General features: G+C 46.0%; 1 protein-coding gene across 1 annotated transcript in view; it reads left to right on the forward strand.

Annotated features, from left to right (window-relative positions):
* Window positions 1-22,310, forward strand: part of PLEKHA7 (pleckstrin homology domain containing A7) — a 213,415-nt gene that overhangs the window by 136,286 nt on the left and 54,819 nt on the right. Inside the window, exons 4-8 of the mRNA XM_045895292.3 lie at window positions 1,788-1,899; window positions 2,622-2,726; window positions 6,164-6,236; window positions 7,638-7,738; window positions 15,812-15,987. Of these exons, the coding sequence (XP_045751248.1) occupies window positions 1,788-1,899; window positions 2,622-2,726; window positions 6,164-6,236; window positions 7,638-7,738; window positions 15,812-15,987 (567 nt within the window). The remainder of the gene's footprint in view (window positions 1-1,787; window positions 1,900-2,621; window positions 2,727-6,163; window positions 6,237-7,637; window positions 7,739-15,811; window positions 15,988-22,310) is intronic.

Here is a 22,310-nt window from a genome sequence, read left to right on the forward strand (position 1 = left end):
AATTCTCTGTCCATGTCTTAAAGGGGAGCAAAGTAAACTTGATAAATCCCAAACAAACCTATTTTATTGTCAGACTTTGTGTCCTGAATGTTGGCATAGGTCTATAACCGCCATAACTGAGAACTCATCTTTGTCTCAACCTCTGGAAATCCTAACGTCAGGCAAGCCTAGGTTCCAGACAGACGTTTTGGGCGTAGTTCTGCCTGGAGGCAGCGGCTGGACAAGGCAGCCTCTCAGGGCCCCTCTCACCCCCGGCTGGCGATTCTCTCTCTGCCGCATGAAGCCTCTGCCAGCAGTGAGCGGTCTGAGCATGGTGACATTCTCTGAGTGGGGAGCAGTAACAGAAGTCTGGCTGGGATGGAGGCGGGGGGCGGGGAATCTGGAGTGAGTGCCTGAGCTGATAAGGAGCCAGTGATCGTTCTGCCTGGTGGGACTTGCATCTCCAGCTGCCAAGCATCCGGTAGAGCTCAGCCCCCTGGAAAGCTGGTCCCACTGCAGCGGTCCCGCTGTTGGCACAGCTCAGAGAGCACGGTGGTCACGGCTCCTTCTGCGAAGAAGTAATGGTGCAGGGTGTCAGGGCTCTGTCTTGGGGCACAGGAAGGATCCCTTATCCTTTGAGTGGTAGTGGTTTTGAAGGAAGCGGCCTATCTGCAAGGTGGAAACTAGGATTTTCCCTCGTGGCACCTCTGTAAAAGTGAGCCTGGCGAACGGACACCCGGAGTGCTGCTTCCTTGCTGTGTCTTGTCTGCATCCTCCATCTCTTCAGGCGCCTGGCCCAGGCCTCCAAATCTGATTTTCTCCACTCAGGCAGAGCGCCTCAGTGTACTGCATCTGCCTGGATTGTGTTGCCTGTCAGAGAACCCAGCCGCAGAACAAGCAGACTCACTCACTGGAGTTAGTAGAGTCTGGGAATCAGGCATCAAGCTGTTGAGGACAGGCACTGAATTTGTCGGAGGCACTTGCTGCCACCCAGGCTTGGAAAGACTGGCGAATGCTGGGGCTGTGTGGAGGCAGGTGAGAAGGGTTCTCTGCGCTGTCTCTTGAGTGTCATACTGAGATGTTCCCAGAGTTCTGGCTCTCTCAGGGCAGGCGGACCTTCTTGATGGGAAGCATGGTGTCTCTGGGTGCTGTTGGGGACATACAGAGGGGATCTCCACTGGGGGCCCAGGCATGTTTCATTGCTTTCTGCTCCCAGGCATGGCACAAGGGGTTAATAACTCTGATGGTTCTATTTTGGGGCAAAAGAGTGTTCCTAGAATAGGAGTCTTTGTTGAGTAATCTATTTTGGGAGGCAAGCCCCACTGGCGTTTATATAAGCGATTCTCTGTGTGTATCTGGGGGTGTGGATGTGTGCACAAGTGATTTCTTATTACTAATTATAAGCAGCTTCTTTTGGGAGCCAGAGAAATGGAGGGGGGTGTGTGTGTGTGTATAAGGAGTACGGTTTGCTTTCCTGTGAAGAGTGGCACAACTGTGTGTGCCCATCTGATGGGGCAGTTGCCACAGACACCCGAGTAAGAGAGTATATGTGGGAACCTTAGGACAGCAGGCAGGAATGCCAGCCTTGGCCCCTTTATGGGGTGTCAGCGGCAAAGGTGTGTGCATCTATGATCGTTGATTCCCTGAAGCACATGGACATTAAGGTCTTCTAGCTACAGCCTGGAGTCAGGTAGTCTCCGGAACATCAGTCATGGCACATCAACCAGCTCTAGTCTGGAACAAATCTCAATTTCCACTTCCACTGCAGCCCAGGCTTACTTACTGGACTCTCCTGTGTCTTCCCACAGGCCACATCCACATATGTCGAAGCAAGAGAGAAACCAAAGACCGTCCAGCATGGTCAGTGAGACGTCCACAGCTGGAACCACGTCCACTGTGGAGGCCAAGCCTGGCCCCAAGGTGAGCTCCTGGCCACTCACTCCTTCCTTCCACCCTTTAATATTTTGCAGATGCCCAACGACCCCCACCATTGTTTTGTGAGGGAGGCTTCTCCTGAGACCAGTTGGGGTTATGTCACTTGTCCAGGAAAACAGGTGATTGCTGGCAGAACTGGGACTGACATCCAAGTCCTTAGATGCCTTCATCATTTTCCTGGCTTGTCTTGGGAGGGTCACACCTCTGTTCACAGGTGTGTTATGAGACTGCCTGGTGAGATTTGTGACCGATGGGCCTGAGGAAAGGTGAGAGATGGGACCATTGACTGAGGAGCAGGGAAAAGAACCAGCATTGCAGAGAAGGGGTGAGTGCTGAGGAATGAACCCAGATAGGACGGTAAATATCTGGAAATTGGCAAAATCTGTGACCGAAAAGTAGCTTTGCTCCAGAAAGAGTAGGACATATGAGAGCCAACAGCTGCTGGTGAAAATTAATTGAAAAATCCCTTTAAGTTTTTTTTCCTCCGTGACTCAGACGGGAAGCTTGCTAGGCCTTGCATTTGCTTTTTAATTAAAATACTATGGCCATGTGCCCGCCTGTTTTGGTCTCCTTGCTATTCTTTTTATCAAAGGGCACTGCCACTTAGAGTAAGGTGGGGGGCCTACAGCTTTCCTATCACGCAGGTGCTTTGTGTGACTCCCTAAGTCCCCTAAAAGCTGCTAGAATTTGAGTCTGCTTTTTCCTAGATCATGAAATCCAGCAATAAAGTCCACAGCTTTGGGAAGAGGGACCAGGCCATTCGGAGGAACCCTAATGTTCCAGTGGTGGTGAGGGGGTGGCTGCACAAGCAGGTGAGGAGACTGGGAGGGTCAGGTCGGGGAGGGGGATGGCTCTTGCTGATCTCCTTCCTTACCCTGGCCCCTGGGAGCTGAGAACAGACTCATAATAAGCTCTCTGTTCCTGAGTTTGTCTGAGGCAGGTGTGCTGTCCATTTTTATGAGTGGACCATCTGCTCAATGGCTACAGCTTCCCTCCCCAAACCCATTTGACCCCTTGGGGCCCCCATTGCTATTGGCTGCCCTGGGACCCAGGCACTCATGTGGGTGGGTCAGCATGAATCCAGCCTTACCACCAAGCCCTGGCCAGCACTTGCCCTCTTGATGTTAAAGAGCCTTTGCTATCATTTGGCTGAAAAATCCCATCTTTTCCTGTCCTCTGCCCAGCCTGGTCTAGCACACTTATCTAGCTCCCCTCGCACCTCAGATTCCGAATCAGCCAAACTCAGCTCATTGCCTCCTCACCCCTTACCTCTCTTTTCTCCCCAACTTATTTTTTCTGGACCTTGGTGATGATACCACCATTTTCCTAGGCACCCTGGTTAGAAACAGCTCTTTCTTCTCCCACATCCCTTCACTCAGGAAGCCCTGTCAGCTCCCCTGAGGCTATCCTGCATCTCTAAACTGACCACCAATTGTTCTGTCTCTTGTCCTCTGGCCACAAATAGGCTGTGAGCTCCCAGGGCCAGAGAACATGTCCCTTTTGTCTCCTTCCTTCTCTCCTTGCCATCCACCCATCTGTTCTTCTGTCTGCCCATTTGTTTACCAAGTGCCTCTCAGGTTCATTTTTTTTTTTTTCTCTTCTCAAAAATTTATTTATTTTAGGGGCGCCTGGGTGGCTCAGTCATTAAGCGTCTGCCTTCAGCTCAGGTCATGATCCCAGGGTCCTGGGATGGAGTCCTGCATCAGGCTCCCTGCTCCACGGGAAGCCTGCTTCTCCCTCTCCCACTCCCCCTGCTTGTGTTCCCTCTCTCGCTGTGTCTCTGTCAAATAAATAAAATCTTTAAAAAAAATTTATTTATTTTAGAGAGAGAAGAGAGAGGGAAAGAGAGTGCATGCCCATGCAGGGGGGAGAGGAAGGGGGAGAGAGAGAGAAAATCTTGGCAGACTCTGCACTGAACGCAGAACCCAACATGGGGCTCGATCCCACAACCCTGAGATCACGACCTGAGCTGAAACCAAGAGTCGGACACTTAACTGACTGAGCCACCCAGGCGTCCCTGCCTGCCATGTTCTGAGTGCTTTCACAGCACAGATAAAGAGGTGAAGAACATGTGGTTCCCACAGTTGAGGAACTCAGTCTACTGGGGAAATTGGCACATCTCTCACATGTCCTATCATCGCCCTCACAGTCTCTCACATATCATACCATCCAAAAAAACCACAAACTCCAAGAGCTGTGATGTTAATTTTTACCAAACGCTTTGTGGGAAGACAGAGGAGGGCATTACATTGCACACCACACAGAAGTAGTCCCTAGAAGTCCCCTTGAAATCTCTCTCCCCTCAGACTCCCCATGGCAGCTTCCGTAGCTCTCTAGCCTTCTCTGTCAGACACTGTGTTGGCACCTCTCTCAGTGATACCCTCTTCCCTCACAGTCTCTTTCCTTGCCTCTCTGCCCATCTCTTTTACCTGAGTAACCTTCTGACTTTTCCATTTGCATCCCCATCTCCATTAAACAAAGTATGCTCCTTTGATATCTAGAGGGAGAGGGAAGGGGCTATAAGTAATTCTTCTCCCCAGCCCCCACTGCCCAGCCTGGTAACTGTAAGAGACCTGTGTGGAGTATGTAGCTGTGCTTGGGGGAGTCCTGAAAGGCTTCCCAGAGGAAGTGACATTTGCACTAGGTGTGGAGGATGGAAAGGAGTTTTCCAAACAAAGCAATATGCCAAGATCTTAGAGATCATCTGGTCAGAGCAGAAGATAAAACCAAGAAACGCATGAACTCATCAAGTTAAATTTGTTTTTAGCACTTTAGTAAGTGGAAAATGAACAAACTTCATGTTGTGCTTAGGTTTAGTGACTGACATAACTGTTATTTTTTAAATTTAAACTTGTTGAAAACTTTTGCAGAAGGAAAACAGTTTTAACAGCTAAGAGCAGCTCTGGCGTTTTCCTAGGTTTGGGAGAAAAATGGCCCTATAGCACTTCTGTTTTCCTACCCTGGCCTTGTTCTTTTAGAATTTTCACAATCACCTAAAATGTTTTTAATAAATGTATTGATTTACATTTTAGATGCGTAAAGACAAATTCATGTTATTAGGCAATTTGACAGCAAGACAATCCAAGTCTCTTTACATTGAATGGAAGGAAAATCCATGGCAAAATTAGCCCCTTATGATAGAGAACTGAACTTAGTCAAATGAGAACTTTGCCTCATCGATTAGCTAACTTAAATTCCTTGTTCTATACTGTGTAAATCAATTTTCTCATCAGTGTAAGTGAAGATATTTTATAGAATAGTACCTAAATAAATAAATAGCTTCCTTTTTGTTAAAAACTGATTTCTTTCTTAATGGAAGAACTGTATTTTTTGAATTCACATCTTCCTTTTTTTTTTTTTTTTTAAAGATTTTATTTATTTGACAGAGAGAGAGACAGGGAGAGAGAGAACACAAGCAGGGGGAGTGGGAGAGGGAGAAGCAGGCTCCTCGCTGAGCAGGGAGCCCGATGCGGGCTCGATCCCAGGACACTGGGATCATGACCTGAGCCGAAGGCAGACGTTTAACGACTGAGCCACCCAGGCGTCCCTCACATCTTCCTTTCTTTTTTTTTTTAAAGGTTTTATTTATTTATTTGAGAGAGAGAATGACAGACAGAGAGCACGAGAGGGGAGAGGGTCAGAGGGAGAAGCAGACCCCCTGCTGAGCAGGGAGCCCGATGTGGGACTCAATCCTGGGACTCCAGGATCATGACCTGAGTCGAAGGCAGTCGCTTAACCAACTGAGCCACCCAGGCGCCCCACATCTTCCTTTCTAAAAGGATACTTACATTAGTCTGTTTCCAGCACACACATAAAACTTCCTGGGGACAAACCATCATTGAATCTAAATTTTAATGTCCTATTAAAAAATGACCTTGCAGGGGCGCCTGGGTGGCTCAGTTGGTTAAGCGACTGCCTTCGGCTCAGGTCATGATCCTGGAGTCCCGGGATCGAGTCCCGCATCGGGCTCCCTGCTCGGCGAGGAGCCTGCTTCTCCCTCTGACCCTCCTCCCTCTCATGCTCTCTGTCTCTCATTCTCTCTGTCTCAAATAAATAAATAAAATCTTTAAAAAAATTAAAAAAAAAAAAAAAAAAAAATGACCTTGCAATAAAAATTTATTAATTCATTAATTTATTGAAAGAACGAGTGGATATAGGTAAGTCTTGGTTCTAGCATCATGCCATGCATGACTGGAAAGGGGTAAGAGTATGCTCAGATATTTTCTGATTAGTTTTCTTTGCTTTGCAGGACAGTTCTGGGATGAGACTGTGGAAAAGGAGGTGGTTTGTGCTTGCTGATTATTGCTTGTTTTACTATAAAGGTGAGCTAAGGCTCAGGCCACCAAGGGCTCTTTGTGCTGGAGGGGGGTGGTGAGGTGATACAGGTGGTTATATTCTCAAATCCAGTGATTGGACCAGTGGCCTGAGCTAATTTATAACCTATTTATGTGCCAAAGTGTTCACTTTTCCATATGTGAATGGCCGGTGACTTACTTTACCAATCCTTGCACTCGAAGTGCCATTTGTTGAGTTAAAATAAATAGAATCCAGTTTATCTGCTACTTAGGCTCTCCAAGTCTGGAGTTGTCTCAGCTTCTACCCCGTTTGGAACAAAGGCATACCTTTGACACTATCTGGAGAGGTAGGAAGGATAGGTAAATCTTTTTTTTTTGTAACTTGTTGTCTGGATCTATCCCCTATAATATTGGATGGACAGTTGGTGAATTGAGTTGGGCACATGTACATTTATGGAGCCCCAGTACATAAAGTTAGGGGCTGTGCAATAGTGAGAAAGAAGTAAGACTCAAAATATGGAGGAAGAGAGAGTTGATTCGTAAGACAAGACTAGGCAGCGTTAGGTGCTTTAGAAGGCGTTCAACGTGCTTAAGCAATTCAGGGGGAGCAAGAAATTAATTCCATATTGGAGAATTGTGGGAGGCTTTTCAGAATAAATGGGATTTGAGTTGGGCTTGTAAAGATAGGTAGAGCTTTGCCTGTGTATGGGGGCAAATGGGCATTTCAAGCAGAGGAAACAACTTGAATAAAGTTCTAGAAGCAGAAGAAAATGGAATGACAGACCTGTGAGGCCAGAGTGAGTCTTGCTTGCAGGACATAGTAGGAAAGAAGGCTCAGGAGGTGGGTAAGGGCCAAAATGCAAGAGGACTGTGACACCAGGCAGAGTAAGTTGAACTGCATTTTGCATCCAGTGGGCAGTCAGCAAGTGCCTTTGAGTAGGAGAGCGACAGGACCAGTGCTGTCGTTAGGAAGTTACCTCTGTCATGAAGATGGTTTGGAGGAGGAAGAGAATAGATGTAGAAGGTAGGATATTTCGCACACGCTCTAACTTTGCCTATGAGGTTTGCTCTTCCCGGAATGCCCTTCCCCCTCTTTTAAAACACTTTAGGTATCACCTTCTGAAGCCTTCTCCGCTTTCCCCGAATTTGTGCCACTCCTGCCTCTGTGTTCCCGCAGAACTCGGCTTACTGCCCTGTTTCAGGAGTTCACAGGTTGCGCTGAGCATGTTTCCATGCCTGTCTCTGTCCCTGACTCATCTGTGTCATTCCTGCTTTAGCGCAAAGGTCCCCAGGGAGCACCTGAATGGACGATCAGGGATTACAGCAGTCCTAGGGAGCTATAAGGAGCCCTGAACAGGGGCAGTGGGATGGGCCAACCCAGGGGAGGTGCCAGAGAAGGTTATTCTGATGTGTTTTTTCCATTCAAAGACAGCCGAGAAGAAGCGGTCCTTGGGAGCATCCCTCTGCCCAGCTATGTGATCTCACCTGTGGCCCCTGAGGACCGCATAAGTCGCAAGTATTCCTTTAAGGTACTGCCCCCTCCCCTCCAGGGCAGCATTTCTACCCTAAGAAACTTTGTGTTCCCAGAAATGTCTTCATAAAAGCAGTTGTTTTTTTGTGGGGAGTGGGGAGAAGTTAAGAAGCTAGAGCATTTCAGGTGCATGTTAACAATGTTGTAAATTCTTTAAATAAGAATAATACCACATCAAAAGTACTTTCATTTGTTTCTGAGCTTCTGAGTCCCCCAGCTTTGCTCAAGTATTCAGATCCCTCTTTCCTATTGGTACCAATCCTGTGATTACTCGTCCCCTTCATGCCTTTTTATCACTGTAATCAGCCAGTCTAGTGTCCAGCCACTTACTGCAAGTGATGGTCGCTCGTCATGGATTTATAGCAATTTTATTATGAAAACTTACATTGAGGGTTAGAAGCTCATGTTGAAGAGATTTCAAGTTTATCTGCTTTGTTTATCTTGTTGAAGAGCAAATAGTATCAAATTTGATTTGTGTTCTGGATCACTAAAGATTCTCAGGGAAATCCCTTCAATAGTAAAACCCCTTTTCTACTTTCTGCTTTTCTGCTTGGTCACATGTTAAGTGAGTGCGGCCATGATAATTGATGGCAGTCCTTTGACGCCCTCTGGCATCTTCAGAGCTGGGCGTGGAGGCTCCAGGAAGGTGGTGGTCAGGCCGAAACTTGGGGACTCCTGAGGCCATCTCGTTTGGTGACCTCCACACATTCCTTCACTGCTGCTGTTTCTTGGGTCCCCTAGAGATGGTAAGGATAGGGTGGGTTGAAGTTCTACTTTACTGGCAGCTGAGTGGAAGTCTCAGCACTGAAGTAAGTGGCCTTTGGTGCCGGTAGCCACAGGGAAACACCCTCTCACACTGCTCAGGATACAAGGCAATGACGTGCATTTCAAGTGGGGTAGGGGCTCCTGCCCCCACTACTCAGGTAGCTTAGCTATTCCCAAGTTGAGGGTATAAGGTGAATACTGGACATTAGGTATTAAAGCAGAGATTGAACAGAAGTCAAGTTTGCCAGCCACAGGTAGTTAAAGGATCATGGAAAAGACAAGAGAAGACACCCAGCGCTCTGTAAGGGTTAAAGAGAGTGTTGGTATATGGTATCCATGGTATCTACATCAGCGTTTTGATCTGGAGTCCATTGTGGGGGTGGTGGTTGGAAGGTCAGTCTCATCTTCTACCTTTCCTTCCTGGACTGGTGCTTTTAGCTTTGTTCATTGCCAGGTTTGAGCTGTCCCTCTCTTTCCCTTGGCCGTCACTATCCCCAGTGACTGCAGAGTTGCTATAGGTTGAAGATTCTGGGATCCTTCCCTATTTCTTGTTGCATAACATAGTATTGCCTTATATTTGTAAAACCTTTTATGACCAGAGAAGTACTTCTATCCATGGGAGCTCATTTAAGGTCGTGGAGAGCCAGTGTTGTAAGGTCAGTGTTATTAGCTTTATTTTAGAGATTAAGAACACGAGGATTAGAGTGCTTAAGAAACTTGTTCAAAGTCATAAAGCTGGAAGATGGTGGTGACAGAACTTGAACATGAACTCAATCCTCTTATAGTTGCATTACAGGGAGGGAGGACAGTTCCTTTCTCTACTTTTCTTCCACATCTTATTTTGGTCGCCTCCTGCACACACATTGCAGGAGGTGGGAAGTGATTTGAATGAATGTTCATTGTTATCATTTTAGGGATACTCTTCTATGTAATCATTCAGAAGTCTCTCCTGCGGATTGACGGCTCTGAAAACATTGTATTCAGTGGGTTTCAGGCTGGCCTTTTGCAGCCTAAAAGTCTTCCTCAGAAAACCTTCCTTTCTAGGGCTCAGTGTTGCTACTGGGCAGACAGTTGGGATAATGTTGTATGTAATTTTTGGGGACAGCATTTGAAATATGGTCAGAGTAACTGATTGTAACTATATATATTTCATCTTAACACTTCACTGGGAGGTGTGAAAACAGATTTAGAAAAACATCTTTTATGTGTCGTAGATTCTTTTCTTTTTGAAAAAAATTATTTTCTTAGAAGGACTCCACCAAGAGTGTTCCTTAGCTAAATTTTTGTCTGAGAGACAGAAGGTGTACGTGTGTTTGGGGGATCCCTTTGGGGGGATCCTCAGGGTCTGAGAACAGACAAAAGCTGCTGCAGGCAGGTCTAGTGGTGTTCAGGTGGTTCTCCACAGAGGGCTGTGGTTTCCTGAGTATCAAAGAGTTCCCTTTCTCTTGGGTTGCAGCGTTGTTCTTTTAAGGGCCAGGAAGTGAGACCCTTGGGCAGTTCAGGATCCATGTTCTTGGGCACACTGAGGAATGCACATTGTTTAGTGTCCTGGGCCTTACGCCTGCTTCTGATGTCAGCTCTTCATTATTTCCAGAACTGAAATTCTCTGACTGTTGTTAGGGCACCTTGCCTGAGATTGTTGAGAGTATCTGTGGTGGTAGATAGACACAGCCTGAGAGGTTATATGGTCCTTTCCTTGTCTTTTTCAACTGTGCCCACAGCCTGGCAGCTCCTATGCATTACCAGCTGGTGCTAGACGGACTCTGAGATGCAGGCAGCTCTGTAGGAGAGCCAGGTGGGGCTCTTGGTGGCGTCTAGGAGACGCCATGCCCTGACCAGCAGGCCTTTTGTGCTCTGCTGACTCATCTGGGTGCCTCCCCAAAGAGCTCCTATTGGATGCACAGCCACCCTTGGCAAGCAAGCTTGCCCCTCAGATCCAGAATCTGGAGCAAAGAACATGTCCACGCAGCAAAGGGTCCAAGGATCCTCAATGGGGAAAAAACCTTTATTGGCCTCCTCTGAGCTGTTCTTCCTCTCTTAAGCCAAGGGTTCCTGACCTGAGCTCTACAGATCCCCAAGTGTCAGCGGATAAATCACATCTTTGCTTTTTTAACCTATAACGTTGCCTTTGATTAAGAAAACGGGGAAAAACAGGTATCTGTAACACCTGTGCCTTGGTTGCTGGTAGAAACCAGAAAGCACCTCATATCACATTATGACTGGTGTAAATATCTTGAAATAGCATTATGCTCATTGCCACTTTGAAATTACAATAATTATTATTACATTTCTTATGCAATGAATATTAAAGCAGCACCCATATCATTACACCACATTTAAGAAAATTTTGATAACTACATTTCAGTATAACAAATTTCCTTTCTTTTATTTGCATCCGTAGAAACATTGAGAAGAGTTCTTAGGATTTATGAAACCATCCAAAGGGTTCATGCCCCGCCCCTGCCCAGATTAAGACCCTGCTTTAGATTCTGGCTGAAGGCCAGCCAAGACATGTGGTTTTTCCACTTATTTATATTCAGCAAACTTTCATTGTGCTCCATTGTTCTACTTGGTAGGATGCAGATTCTGGGGATACAACAATGAGAAGGATAAGGTCCTTGCCTTAACGGGGCTTATATTCTAGAGTCTCCATCAGCATGGAGGTTATTAGGGGGTGAGAAGAGAACAGGGAAGAGCTGCCCTTTTCCTCTCCCATTTCAGTTTTGTCCTCCATCTACTCTCCTCTACCGCCCTGTCACTATTCTGTCTTGGCTGTTGTCATCCCTCCTGTTGGAACTAAGTTTCTGCCAGAACCATGCCTGACACATGGTGAGTGCTCTGTAGGTGTTGGTTACCCCTGCTTCAGCCCTCAGACTCTGCAGCCTCCAGTCCATCCTCCACACTGTTTCTGAATTGCACATCTGTCCAGGCTGTGTGCTCTCACCATAAATCTGTCAGTGGTTCCCCAGTGACTGCAGGATAAAGCCCCGTCTTGGTTTACCAGCCCCACCTTACCTATCCAGTCCTTTTTAACCACTCCATCTTAAACTTTCCCTCCAGCCCTGTGCAGTTGCCTGGGGCCCCAGGGCATTTCTTGCCCACAGGCCTTTGCCTGAGCTTCAGCCACAGCCCAGAATGTTCTTTCCCCAACTCTTACTGGTCCTTCAGGTCTTTGCTTGGGGGTCACCTCCTTCAGGAAGCCTTCCTTGAGCCCTCTGGACAGGTTAGGTGCCCTTCTTCTGTACATCCGCAGCTCTTCTATCACTGCACTGCAAGTGGTTGACTTACCTATCTAGAGCTTTCACCGGGAAAACTAGCCCATCAGCTAGTTCTGCCTGGGTAGATGGGGCTAGTCCCATTCTGTAAACAGAGACCACATAGAGCAGTCATTTGTATTCGGAGTCATGGTCAGGTAACTGCTTACATTTCCCAAGTTCAGGCTTCCTTGTAATTCATGTTTAGTTCTCTGTACATTAGCAATGGGGAGAGGGCAGAGAAGAATCAAAATTTCTAGAAAGTTCCTTCAGTCAGTCAGCTTAGATTACTCAAGTGACTGGTCCTATAATAACCTCAACTAACATATCTTTTGAGCCTTATAAATGGTAGGCTTTTTTAACCTATAACCTGTAATAATTATTGTAATTTCAAAGTGGCAATGAGCATAATGCTATTTCAAGATATTTACACCAGTCATAATGTGATATGAAGTGCCTTCTGGTTTCTACCAGCGACCAAGGCACAGATGTTACAGATACCTGTTTTTTCCCGTTTTCTTAATCAAAGGAAACGTTATAGGTTATATTATCTCTTTTAATGCTCACACAGCCTTAATGTAAACATCATCATCAACCACAGTCCCATTTTGAAGACGAGGAAATAGAGGCCTGGGGCGGTTGAGCAGCTTGTCCAGGGCTGCCCTGGGGTAAGAAGCATGCTCACCATGCATGTCAGACTGATTCTGGGGCCTGAGTGCCTACCCAGTTCATTGTGATGCTCACAGTCAGCCCGAAGGTTGGGCATGAGGAGTTCCTTCTTAATGTCAACAAATGGGCACCACAGTCTTTGTAAGTCATGAACCTGGCAGTCTTACCCTTGACAATTGCCATTCTCAGCTCTCATGGCCAGTCCATTCCCAGGTCCTGCTGATATTACCTGCTACTTTTATCCAGACTTGGGGCGATCCTCTTCTTCTCAGCCCCTGCCACCATCTCTCTCCTTACTCTTATAGTGGTCTCCTGCCCCCTGTCCCCTCATGTGCCCCAGCCCGGCTCTAACCTCTTCATATTGTAGCCAGAGTGGTTTTTCCAGACAAAAATCTGATCTCCCCACTCCCCCACTCAAACCCTTTAATAGCTTCTCCTTGCTCTTGTAAATGTGACAAAACCCTAACATGACCACAAGACCCTGGTGACCTGGCCTTGCCAACTCCAGTAACTTCATCTCACCCTGCTCTCTCCTTTTCTCCCTACCAGGCACGCTGGCTTCTTCCTTGAACATATCATACTCTTGTCCACACCGGGGTCCCACATGTCCCTCTGTGCTACTCCTACTAAAATATTTGCTTCCTATGTAGAGGGCAGCTTAAATGTCAGTTCCGTAGGTAGGTCCTTCTCTAGGGCAGGCCAGGTTCCCCAGCTGTCCTCTCTCACAGCATCCTGAGCTTCTTGATGACACTTAACTACAATTGTAGCTATTTGTCCATGGTCTTTCTATGTGACTGTAAACTGTCTTGGCCTTGATTAAGGCTGTCCCTTTTGGTATAGTGCCTTTCACATAAACAGTCACTGATAAATTATTGTTAAATGAATGAGTTAGAGAATGAGTCAGTCAGTTAATAGGCCCTGACCCTAGGCCTCTATGTTCTAAAGGTTGATGCTGGGGGCGTGAGGTGTGAGCATTCCAGCTTCCTTCGCTACTGTTGGATCAAGACCAGAGTCCTAAGGGCCAGGAGAGCAGTCATATCCTAGAGGCATTAAGTTTTTGAGGTAGAATGTTCCTTGCTTACATCCTCATTTCCTTTAGGTATAGCCTGAAGTTTTTTCTTCAGTTGTACAAAGTTGCCTAGGAGGACTGTGCGAATTGGAAAGTGAAGAGCAGATGGGAAGGGAGCATCTTTGAGATGAGACTAGGGAAGGGATGAGAAGACTTCTCATCATCTTGGCTCTGGCATCTTCCTCAGACTCAGTGCACTTTGAACTTGGTTCACGTGGCCAACTCCCTGTACTTGTAACCTTCACAGTTAATACATCTTTTACGACCAAACACAGGCAGAATGTAGTCAAGAACCTATTCTTCAGAACCAAGGGCAGCTGAAGACAGCACATATTGGCAATTTGGTTAGAAGTTGTTTGTGATCGTGTGTAGCTCCTCCGTAATGATGGATCTAACTCCCAAGGCCCATTTGTAGACATGCCAACTCTCCATGTTTGAAGAGTGTCCCATGTTGATTTCCTGGACAAGCCTGGCTCCATGAACACTAGTATAGTGGGGACCTGCTCTCTCTATCATACCCTTGAGGGTGCCTTATGCTTATGGGTGGCCTTGTGTCTGGTGGGGCGGGTGCCTGTCCTAGAACTCTCTGTGACTGGGCAGAAGGTCTGGGAGGAGATATCAGAGATGTTATGGGGTCATTGTCCAGGGGAACTTTTCCAAGAATTTCTGCTGATTCATTAGTAAGACACAACACGTTCCTTTTTATTCTTTTCTCACTGTCATATCTCCACCTTGCTAAAACAGGAGGAATCTTTTCTGGGACAGTGAATAACCTCTTATACATGCAAGGAAGGATATCAGGTTTGCTTTGGTCACTGTAGGGACTCTTAGCTTCAGGCTGTTTGCCTGTACTCTTAGAACTAGCTAGATAGATTCAGGTATGTTAATGTCAGTAGCAGGCCCATATTTTATATGCATTTTGGACCTAGATGTTAGTGTGGGTTGCAGAAGCCAATGTTGACAGTTCATCTGAGATGTTTCATCCATGACCATTAGTGATTCTAGAAGCATGTCATTTCCCAGCTCCTAATTGGTTCTTTCATTTTGTTTTCTCTGACTGGTCCTTACATGAGGTCTGCCTTTCAATCTGGATCCAGATTATTGGATTTCTGGGTAGGACCTGGGAACATTGTATAGAGAAGCTTGGACTCAGAATCAGATAGACCTAGGAATAAATCCTGGTTCCAACTCTTCATTTATTCAACAAAAATTTATTGAGCACCAACGATACGCCAGGCACTATTCCTGGGGATACTTTAGTGAACAAAATAGAGTCCTTGCTCTCCTAGAATTTCTATTCTGGAGGGAAGAGACAGATGACAAACAAACTAGTGTGTAAAATAGATAATGCCAGGTAATGTTAAATGCTGTGAAGAATCCGTTTCTGGGCATGCAGATCAGGGAAAGTTACTTAACATCTCTGACCTTCATTTGCCACATTTGTAAAATAGAGATTCTGTCCCTACCTCTCAGGGCTATTGGGATTAAAATGAGATTAGAGTCATGGCCGTACCCAGGAGACACATAGCAGGCACTGATCAGCTCTGCTGATCTTCCTCCTGACACCATCATCCTATGTAGATTTGGTGAGGTTTTTCATTACAAAGTTAGGACAGGCCCCTGCCTATCAGAACACAGAGGGAGGAACTGGTGTTGCCTCTTGTTTGCACCCATCCTGGATGCTTTTCAGTGGTCGTTTCTGGTACCTCTTCACGGGCTTTTTGCAAGGATACATGTGAAAGCACCTTGAGGCTTCCTAGCACATAGTAGGTGCACAAGAATTTTCAGTCAAATGTCAAACTTTGTAGTGCCTCTTTGGAGAGAGGAGAAGAGCGGCAGCTTCGATGGGCACACGTCACATTTCATGGCCAAGCTGGGAGGCCCAGTGAATACCTGAGCTAAGCCACCTGCTGTTACTGCTGATTGTTGGCTCAAGTCCAGTAATCACGTGCTTCAGAAGAACCCAAACAGGGATTCCAGAGAGTTTGCTTCGACAGAATGAGGGTTTTGAAAAACTCTCTCTTGCATACACCTTGACTGTGTACCCCTCCCTGAGCCAGAGGAAGAGAAATAGGAACAGGTACAGCTGCAGGGCTTTACCAGGGGGACCAGACACAGCTGTCCCCGGGGCTGACTGCACTAGGAAAGGGGAATCCAGCCATGATGTTTTCCAGGTGTCAGAACAGGCTGGGTGGTGCCTGGGCTTTTAATCTGGAAGAGGGGAGAACGTGGCTGGAGTGTCTTCTTGTTTTGGCTCCCGGAAGTAAAACGTGCGCTGACCTCTCTGACCTGGGTTTCTGCCTCCCGCTTACAGGCTGTGCACACAGGGATGCGAGCACTCATCTATAACAGCTCCACGGGGGGCTCTCAGGCCGAGCAGTCAGGCATGAGGACCTACTACTTCAGTGCCGACACCCAGGAGGACATGAACGCGTGGGTCCGGGCCATGAACCAGGCCGCACAGGTGCTGTCTCGATCATCACTAAAGAGGTCAGTCCCAGTGGAAGGTCCCTGTCAGAGAACTTCCCACACTAGGATGGGGATCCAGATAAGAACACTTGGGTGCCCCAAATTCCACTTTCATTCACTCGTATATAAGCACTGCGCTTTCTTTGAGGTCCTATTTAACAATGAATTCTTCTGGGAGGAGAATGCATACACAGTAAGGTCCCCCAGAAGTTATCTGGTCCTCTTCATTGGGCAGAGAAATGCAAAGACCTGGAAGGGTGAAGTGATAGCCTGGGATATGGAGCCTTGGAACCTGGTGTATTTCTCATTTGTCCTTCTCTGATGTGTGGTGGGAGGGACAGACTGGGGAAGAGGGAGAGACAGATGAGAAAGATCTTACAAACTGAAAATGTGCCTCAAGACTGCCCACCATGTTGCTGGGGCTAGCTAGGGAGCTTTTGTCCAGCCACCCCTTCCCTCAAGTGGGCAAACCAAGGGTACAGTCAAGGATCTTGAAATTCTTGAGTTTGTTGGCTGTGGGTAATTCCTTGAGAGAAAGTGCAGGAGGATGATGAGTGGAATCAGGGGCTCAGAGAGGGTAAGGGAGCCCTGGAAAAGTTAGGGTGTGCTTTTAGCCAGTCCTCCTCTGACATGGGCCCATTTTTCACTATCTGGACATCTCGCTCTGTTTAGAGGCCTCTTTGACTGTGGTCTTTCAGTGAGGCCTCAAAACAAAAGGTTATTCTCCAGCAACCTAAAGGCAGGATTTTTCAGCGACTATAAATGGATTTCATATGGTGTGTTTTAGCTTGTCAACCTTTCCCCCCCCAAAATCCTTCTTTATTAGTGTTATGTGGATCAACTTTATTTTGGATTGTTGTATATGGCATTTTATTAAAGGACCATAACGCTCCAAACCTTGGTTTATTTTTTCTCAACGTTTACCATTATAAATAGTTCCGTAATGAAAAACCTTCTACAGGCCTCTGCATGTGTGTCTTTCAAACTGCTGGGTCAAAATACAATGCATTTTTTATTTTAATCAGTATACCAAATTGCCCTTTAAAGAAAGCTGTATAGGGCGCCTGCGTGGCTCAGTTGGTTAAGCGACTGCCTTCGGCTCAGGTCATGATCCTGGAGTCCCAGGATCGAGTCCCGCATCGCGCTCCCTGCTCAGCGGGGAGTCTGCTTCTCCCTCTGACCCTCCCCCCTCTCATGTGCTCTCTCTCAAATAAATAAATAAAATCTTAAAAAAAAAAAAAAAAAAAAAAAGAAAGCTGTATAGTCCCCTAGTGAGAGTGCTCATCTCCCCACATCTTTGCCAGTAGTTGATACTACCAAGCTTTTAAATTTTTTGCTGAGCTGCTGTGTAGATAAATAGTATCTGGTTATTTCAGTGTGTATCTGCATGATGGTGGAAATCTTTTCTGTTTATTGGCTACTTATATTTCCCCTCCAGGGAACTGCCTGTACCTGTCCTCTACCCATTTTTCTACTGAGTTGTATGCCTTTTCTTGGTTGCTTTCTTTCCTGTGTGCTGTGAAATCTGCCCAGCTTAGGATGCAGCTTAGCCTCTTGGTTGATGGTAGGCTGTCCAGTCTTACGGTGAATGGAATCTGATTTTCCCTTCTTTCGAAAATCAGGATGCTGTTTGCAAGCCTCTAATATTCTGCCCATTTTCCCATTCTCTTTGATTCCTCAGAGATCACCTGAGAGGTTTCTTGAGCCTGTTTCCGAGTTCCCTTTGGGCCCTGGGGTGCTGACGCCTGGGGCCTTTCCCATCTTCCTCCCTGTCTTGGACTTACAGTCTCTCATAACTAAGGTTGTTTTCCTTTTCATGGAGAAGATCATGCTTCTTGAGGAAGACATGGAACTAAATCCAGAAGTTAAAGCATTCAGCTTTATTTATGCGCATCATCTTCCCCAAGCAGAGTTACCTGTATTTCATATTCTTTTAAAGCTCTCCCCTCCTTCATTTTAATTCTTAGAAAAATAAAAAGTTTGTTTTTGTTTTGCTTTGCTTTAAATAAACCAAGCTCAGCTCCTTCCAGACTTTGCCCTTTTTGCCATCATTCCTGTGGGCCCATTCCGCTGTGCATCTGTGCTTGATTTTGTGCCTCACCTTCCATTTTTGTGCATGTCCTTTTCTAACTTGAGCTCTGAGGGCTGCCTGTGTTATAACACTGGCTTCTTTAGACCAGCAATGGCAAATGCGTTCTTTCTTGTGTCCCATTTCTGCTCAGTTCATCATGGCTGATTAGGGCACTGGGTCAAAGGTAGCCTGAGAATGAAATCAGGCTTAACAGGAAGAAGTATTGTGATTGAAAAGTGATGCCTGCCTTGAACCATTCAGGATTAATTTGATAGCTGAGATTTGGCTTTTTTTTTTTTTTTAACTTTTTCCTACCTGAAGATTTTGTAATTAACTCTCCCCAGATTCTGTTTTGGAGAGGCTCCATCCATTATCTGTTGGGCTGCCTTCCTTCCCCTTTTAGGGTCTCAGGCTATTGTCCCTAGATTTTCTCTGAACTTTTAAAATTTGTTCTTATTATGCCCTTAATAAATTATTAAAATCCCACCATCATGCTTGCCTAAGGTTCCTTCCTTAAAAAACAACAACAACAACAAAAAAACCCAACTTGTTTAACCTTCTGAGTCTGAATAAGGGCAGAATAGCATTTTCCTTTAGCTTTCTGAGAGATGAAATAGTCAGCTAAGCAAATCCAGACTTATTAAATGTTCTATTTTCCCAGAATAAGATGTTCAGACATTTGGTTAGTTAGAATTATTCATCAGGCAGTACTAAATCTTCTCTCTCTTCCAGTTTGGTGATCTGCATTAGAAAACCTCCATCTGTGTTAGGTGGGGGGCCCCAGTGGTCATGTATCAGTCTCTGCCCAACCCGAGTCTCACCAGATGCTTCTGTTCTTATTCATACGGGCAGATGCTTTATGTATGTGGTATATATAGTAGGACTCCTGATGGGTAGCAGAAAATGCAGACAAATTTATCTTTTTTTTTTTTTTTTAAAAGATTTCATTCATTTATTAGCGAGTGAGAGAGCACAAGCAGGGGGAGGAGCAGATGGAGAGGGAGAAGCAGACTCCTTACTGAGCAGGGAGCCCGATGCCAGGCTTGATCCCGGGACTCCAGGATCATGACCTGAGCCAAAGGCGGATGGCTTAACTGACTAATCCACCCAGGTGCCCCCAAATTTATCTTAAAAAGGGAGGAATTCATTGTTTGCCTTCACTAAAAAGTTCAGAATAGGTCTAGCTTTAGAAACAGGTGGGCTCAAGGCTCAAACAGTATTGTAAGTCATTGTCTCAGGCTCTAGGCTCTGGCCACCTCTGGTTTGGATTCATTCTTCACTCCATGTGGAGATCCCTCGCAGATCCTGGTGGCAAGTTAGCTGCAGTAACCCTGGACCCCTGTCATCTGGGTGGGGTGGGGGAAATCCAGAAGGAAAGAGCCAGAGTCTTGTCCAGAGCCATTCTGATTAGACAGGCTTAGATCACATTTAAACCCTAAACCATGTACTGTGGCCAGGGAATGCACATGCTGATTGGCACAAGCCCAGGATACATGCTTTACTTCTGAGAACCAGACCACAGGGACTGAGGGTGAGGTAGGGGTGAATGCCCACATCAATGCCGGGGCTGTGGGCAGAGGAAGGAAAAATGACTCATTGGGATGGGATAAAGGAGGCACAGACAATTAATATCCAGGCTGATGCACCCCTCACTTTCTTCTGTATTGTTTTCTTTTACCTTTCATTTTCTACCCAAAGCTTATTAGTGTTTGAAGTCAGATAGATGTGGGTTCAAATCCCAGCTCTACTGCTTTCTAGCTGAGTCACTTGTACAGAGTAGGTATGCTTTTTAAACCTCAGTTTTTCTTAGTCCATAGAGCTATTACAAGTATTCAGTTAAATAAATGAACGTAGGGGCGCCTGGGTGGCTCAGTCAGTTTGGTGTCTGCCTTCGGCTCAGGTCATGATCCCAGGGTCCTGGGGTCAAGCCCCACATCAGGCTCACTGCTCAGCGGGGAGTCTGCTTCTCCCTATGCCCCTGCTCATGCTCTCTCTCTCTCTCAAGCATGCACTCACTCTCTCTCAAATAAATAGAAACTTTTAAAAAAATATATGTGTAAGGTGCGTACTTAATAGGATACCAAAGATACTTTGTATCAGACATGCTACCTCCCATAGGGTTTGGGTTAACAATGTCATGGGCTCTTCCAGTTTCATCATTCATCCTCTGGATCACACTGATGAGGAGTCTTCTAGGAACAAATTGTACTGTCTCCCTTATCAGGATGTACTCATCCCCTAGCAGCTATGAGTTGTGGTTCTGTTCTGCCCAGGTTCCTGCAGCACCATCTCTCCACCTGCCCCTCCCCTCCTTCTTCCAGCCTCTTCCCACATCATTCCTCTGACCCAGGAGCAGAGCTGAGCACCCTTGCTGCAACTCTTGACTTTTTATCCCCTTGTTTCCTACATAGGCTTCGGAGTCTCTTGATAGAAGTTCATTCACGTATTCTTAAGGTCCAAACCCATGCACTGGAAGGGGTTGGACCTTAAGGTTTTTTTTTTTTTTTTTTTTTTTTAGACCTTGGTAAAACCTCTTATATTAAGGATATAGATTTCTGCCTTTTACACTCATAAACTGTGGTAAGTGCAAGAGGGAGGATCAAGGATTACAGAAATAACACTATTTGTAAAGAGAAATAAATAAGAAACTCCCAGGTGGTAGCATTTTCCCTACAGCCCAGGGTGCCTGCTCTGTTGAAAACTTTTGTTCTCAAAGCAATGTGTAGGTGTGACAGCAATTGTTCCTGTTTAAGAGATAACCTTTAATGCAACTTTTTATCCCCTTTAAATTGGATGCACACAGTGTTTTAGCCTAGGCTCAAAGCTGAGTATTCTCCCATCATTCTGCCAATCTGAGTATTCTCCCATCATTCTCCCATCATTCTGCCAAAGCCTGCTCACTAACTCCTTCTGTTCATAATTTCTTCCCCCCCATTTCCATGTTCTTCCACTTGCCGGACTTCGAACTGTCTTGAAATCTGTCCTTCCCACTCCCCTGCATTGGACTGTGTTTTATCTCTTGTCTAAGGATGTCTTATCCTTTCCAACAAATTAAAGCACTAAGCAAGGAGGTCAGCTTGCCTTTACAGTTCACAAAACTGGCAAGCAGCTCAGATAGGAAGGCCTGTCAGAAGACCTCTCTTTTCTGTTTCCAAACCTCTCTGGTTTCTCTGTAACTGTAGTCCTGTCTTTGGACTGAAGAAACTTGTAGTCTAATCCCCTTTGGAGTAAAAATCAATTTCCTCAGGGATTTAGAGCACTGCATGGATGTGGTCCCTATGACACCTTTGGCTCATGTCTTGCTATTTCCCATTCTCTATGCTCCAGCCGTACTGAACTTCTTGAATTGGGTGCATTTGTACATGTGTTCATCTATTTAGTCTTTTTTTCCACAAGTATTTATTGAGGGCATATTGTGCATCAGACACTGTTAAAGATGCTGAGAAATACAGCAATATTCAAACAAAGAGGCAAAGTCCCATGGATTCTTGGGTAGGATGGTGGAGACAGATCATAAACAGGTAAACAAGAAGACAATATTCTATCATGACCCATGCAAGAAGGCAGTAAAATAGGGTGATGGGATGAGAGGAACAAGGGGGCAGGGCAGGAGTAGCCACTTTTGTTTGGGTGGTCAGGGAAGATATGAAGGGGAGGTCTGATTGATATATGAAGGTTACGGATGGAAAACTGAGGCAGAGTGCTTTAAGCAGAAGGAATGGCACTTATAAACACCCTGAGGCAAGAATGAACTTGGTTTATTCAAGAAACAGAAAGGGAGTGTGGATGCATCTAAGAGAGCAAGGGGGAGAATAGGCTGTGAAGGGATTTGGGTGAGAGCTGGAGGTCCACCTCATGAGGCACCAGTATCCATCTGGGCCTTGCTCCTCTGCTCCTCCAGCCCTCACCATCATTAGGAAGATGTCAGCGCATCTTCAGGCCTTAGCCTAGATGTTATTTCCTCCTTCCCTGACCCTTCAGAGTGTAGATGCTCCAGCTTGTCATTCCTTTTTCACAGGACTTTCATGCTCAAGTTGTGTTGGCCTGCTTTCTCATTGTCGCCCCTACTAGTCTATAAACTCCTTGAAAATGGAACAGTGTTTGGCACATAGTGAGCAGTTAATGGATAGATGCATGGATGTTTGGCTGACTGGGCAGGTGGGTGGATGGATGGATGAACAAAACAGCTATAAAACCTGTACCTTTAAGATGTTCAAATAAGAATTTGGGGTGTTTCAGAGCAATCTGACCACTGTTGTAGGATTGACGTGTG

Source organism: Mirounga angustirostris, unplaced genomic scaffold, assembly GCF_029215605.1.
Source record: "Mirounga angustirostris isolate CCGP_5_RB_7025 unplaced genomic scaffold, mMirAng1.0.hap1 SCAF_13, whole genome shotgun sequence".
Classification (NCBI taxonomy): Eukaryota; Metazoa; Chordata; class Mammalia; order Carnivora; family Phocidae; genus Mirounga; species Mirounga angustirostris.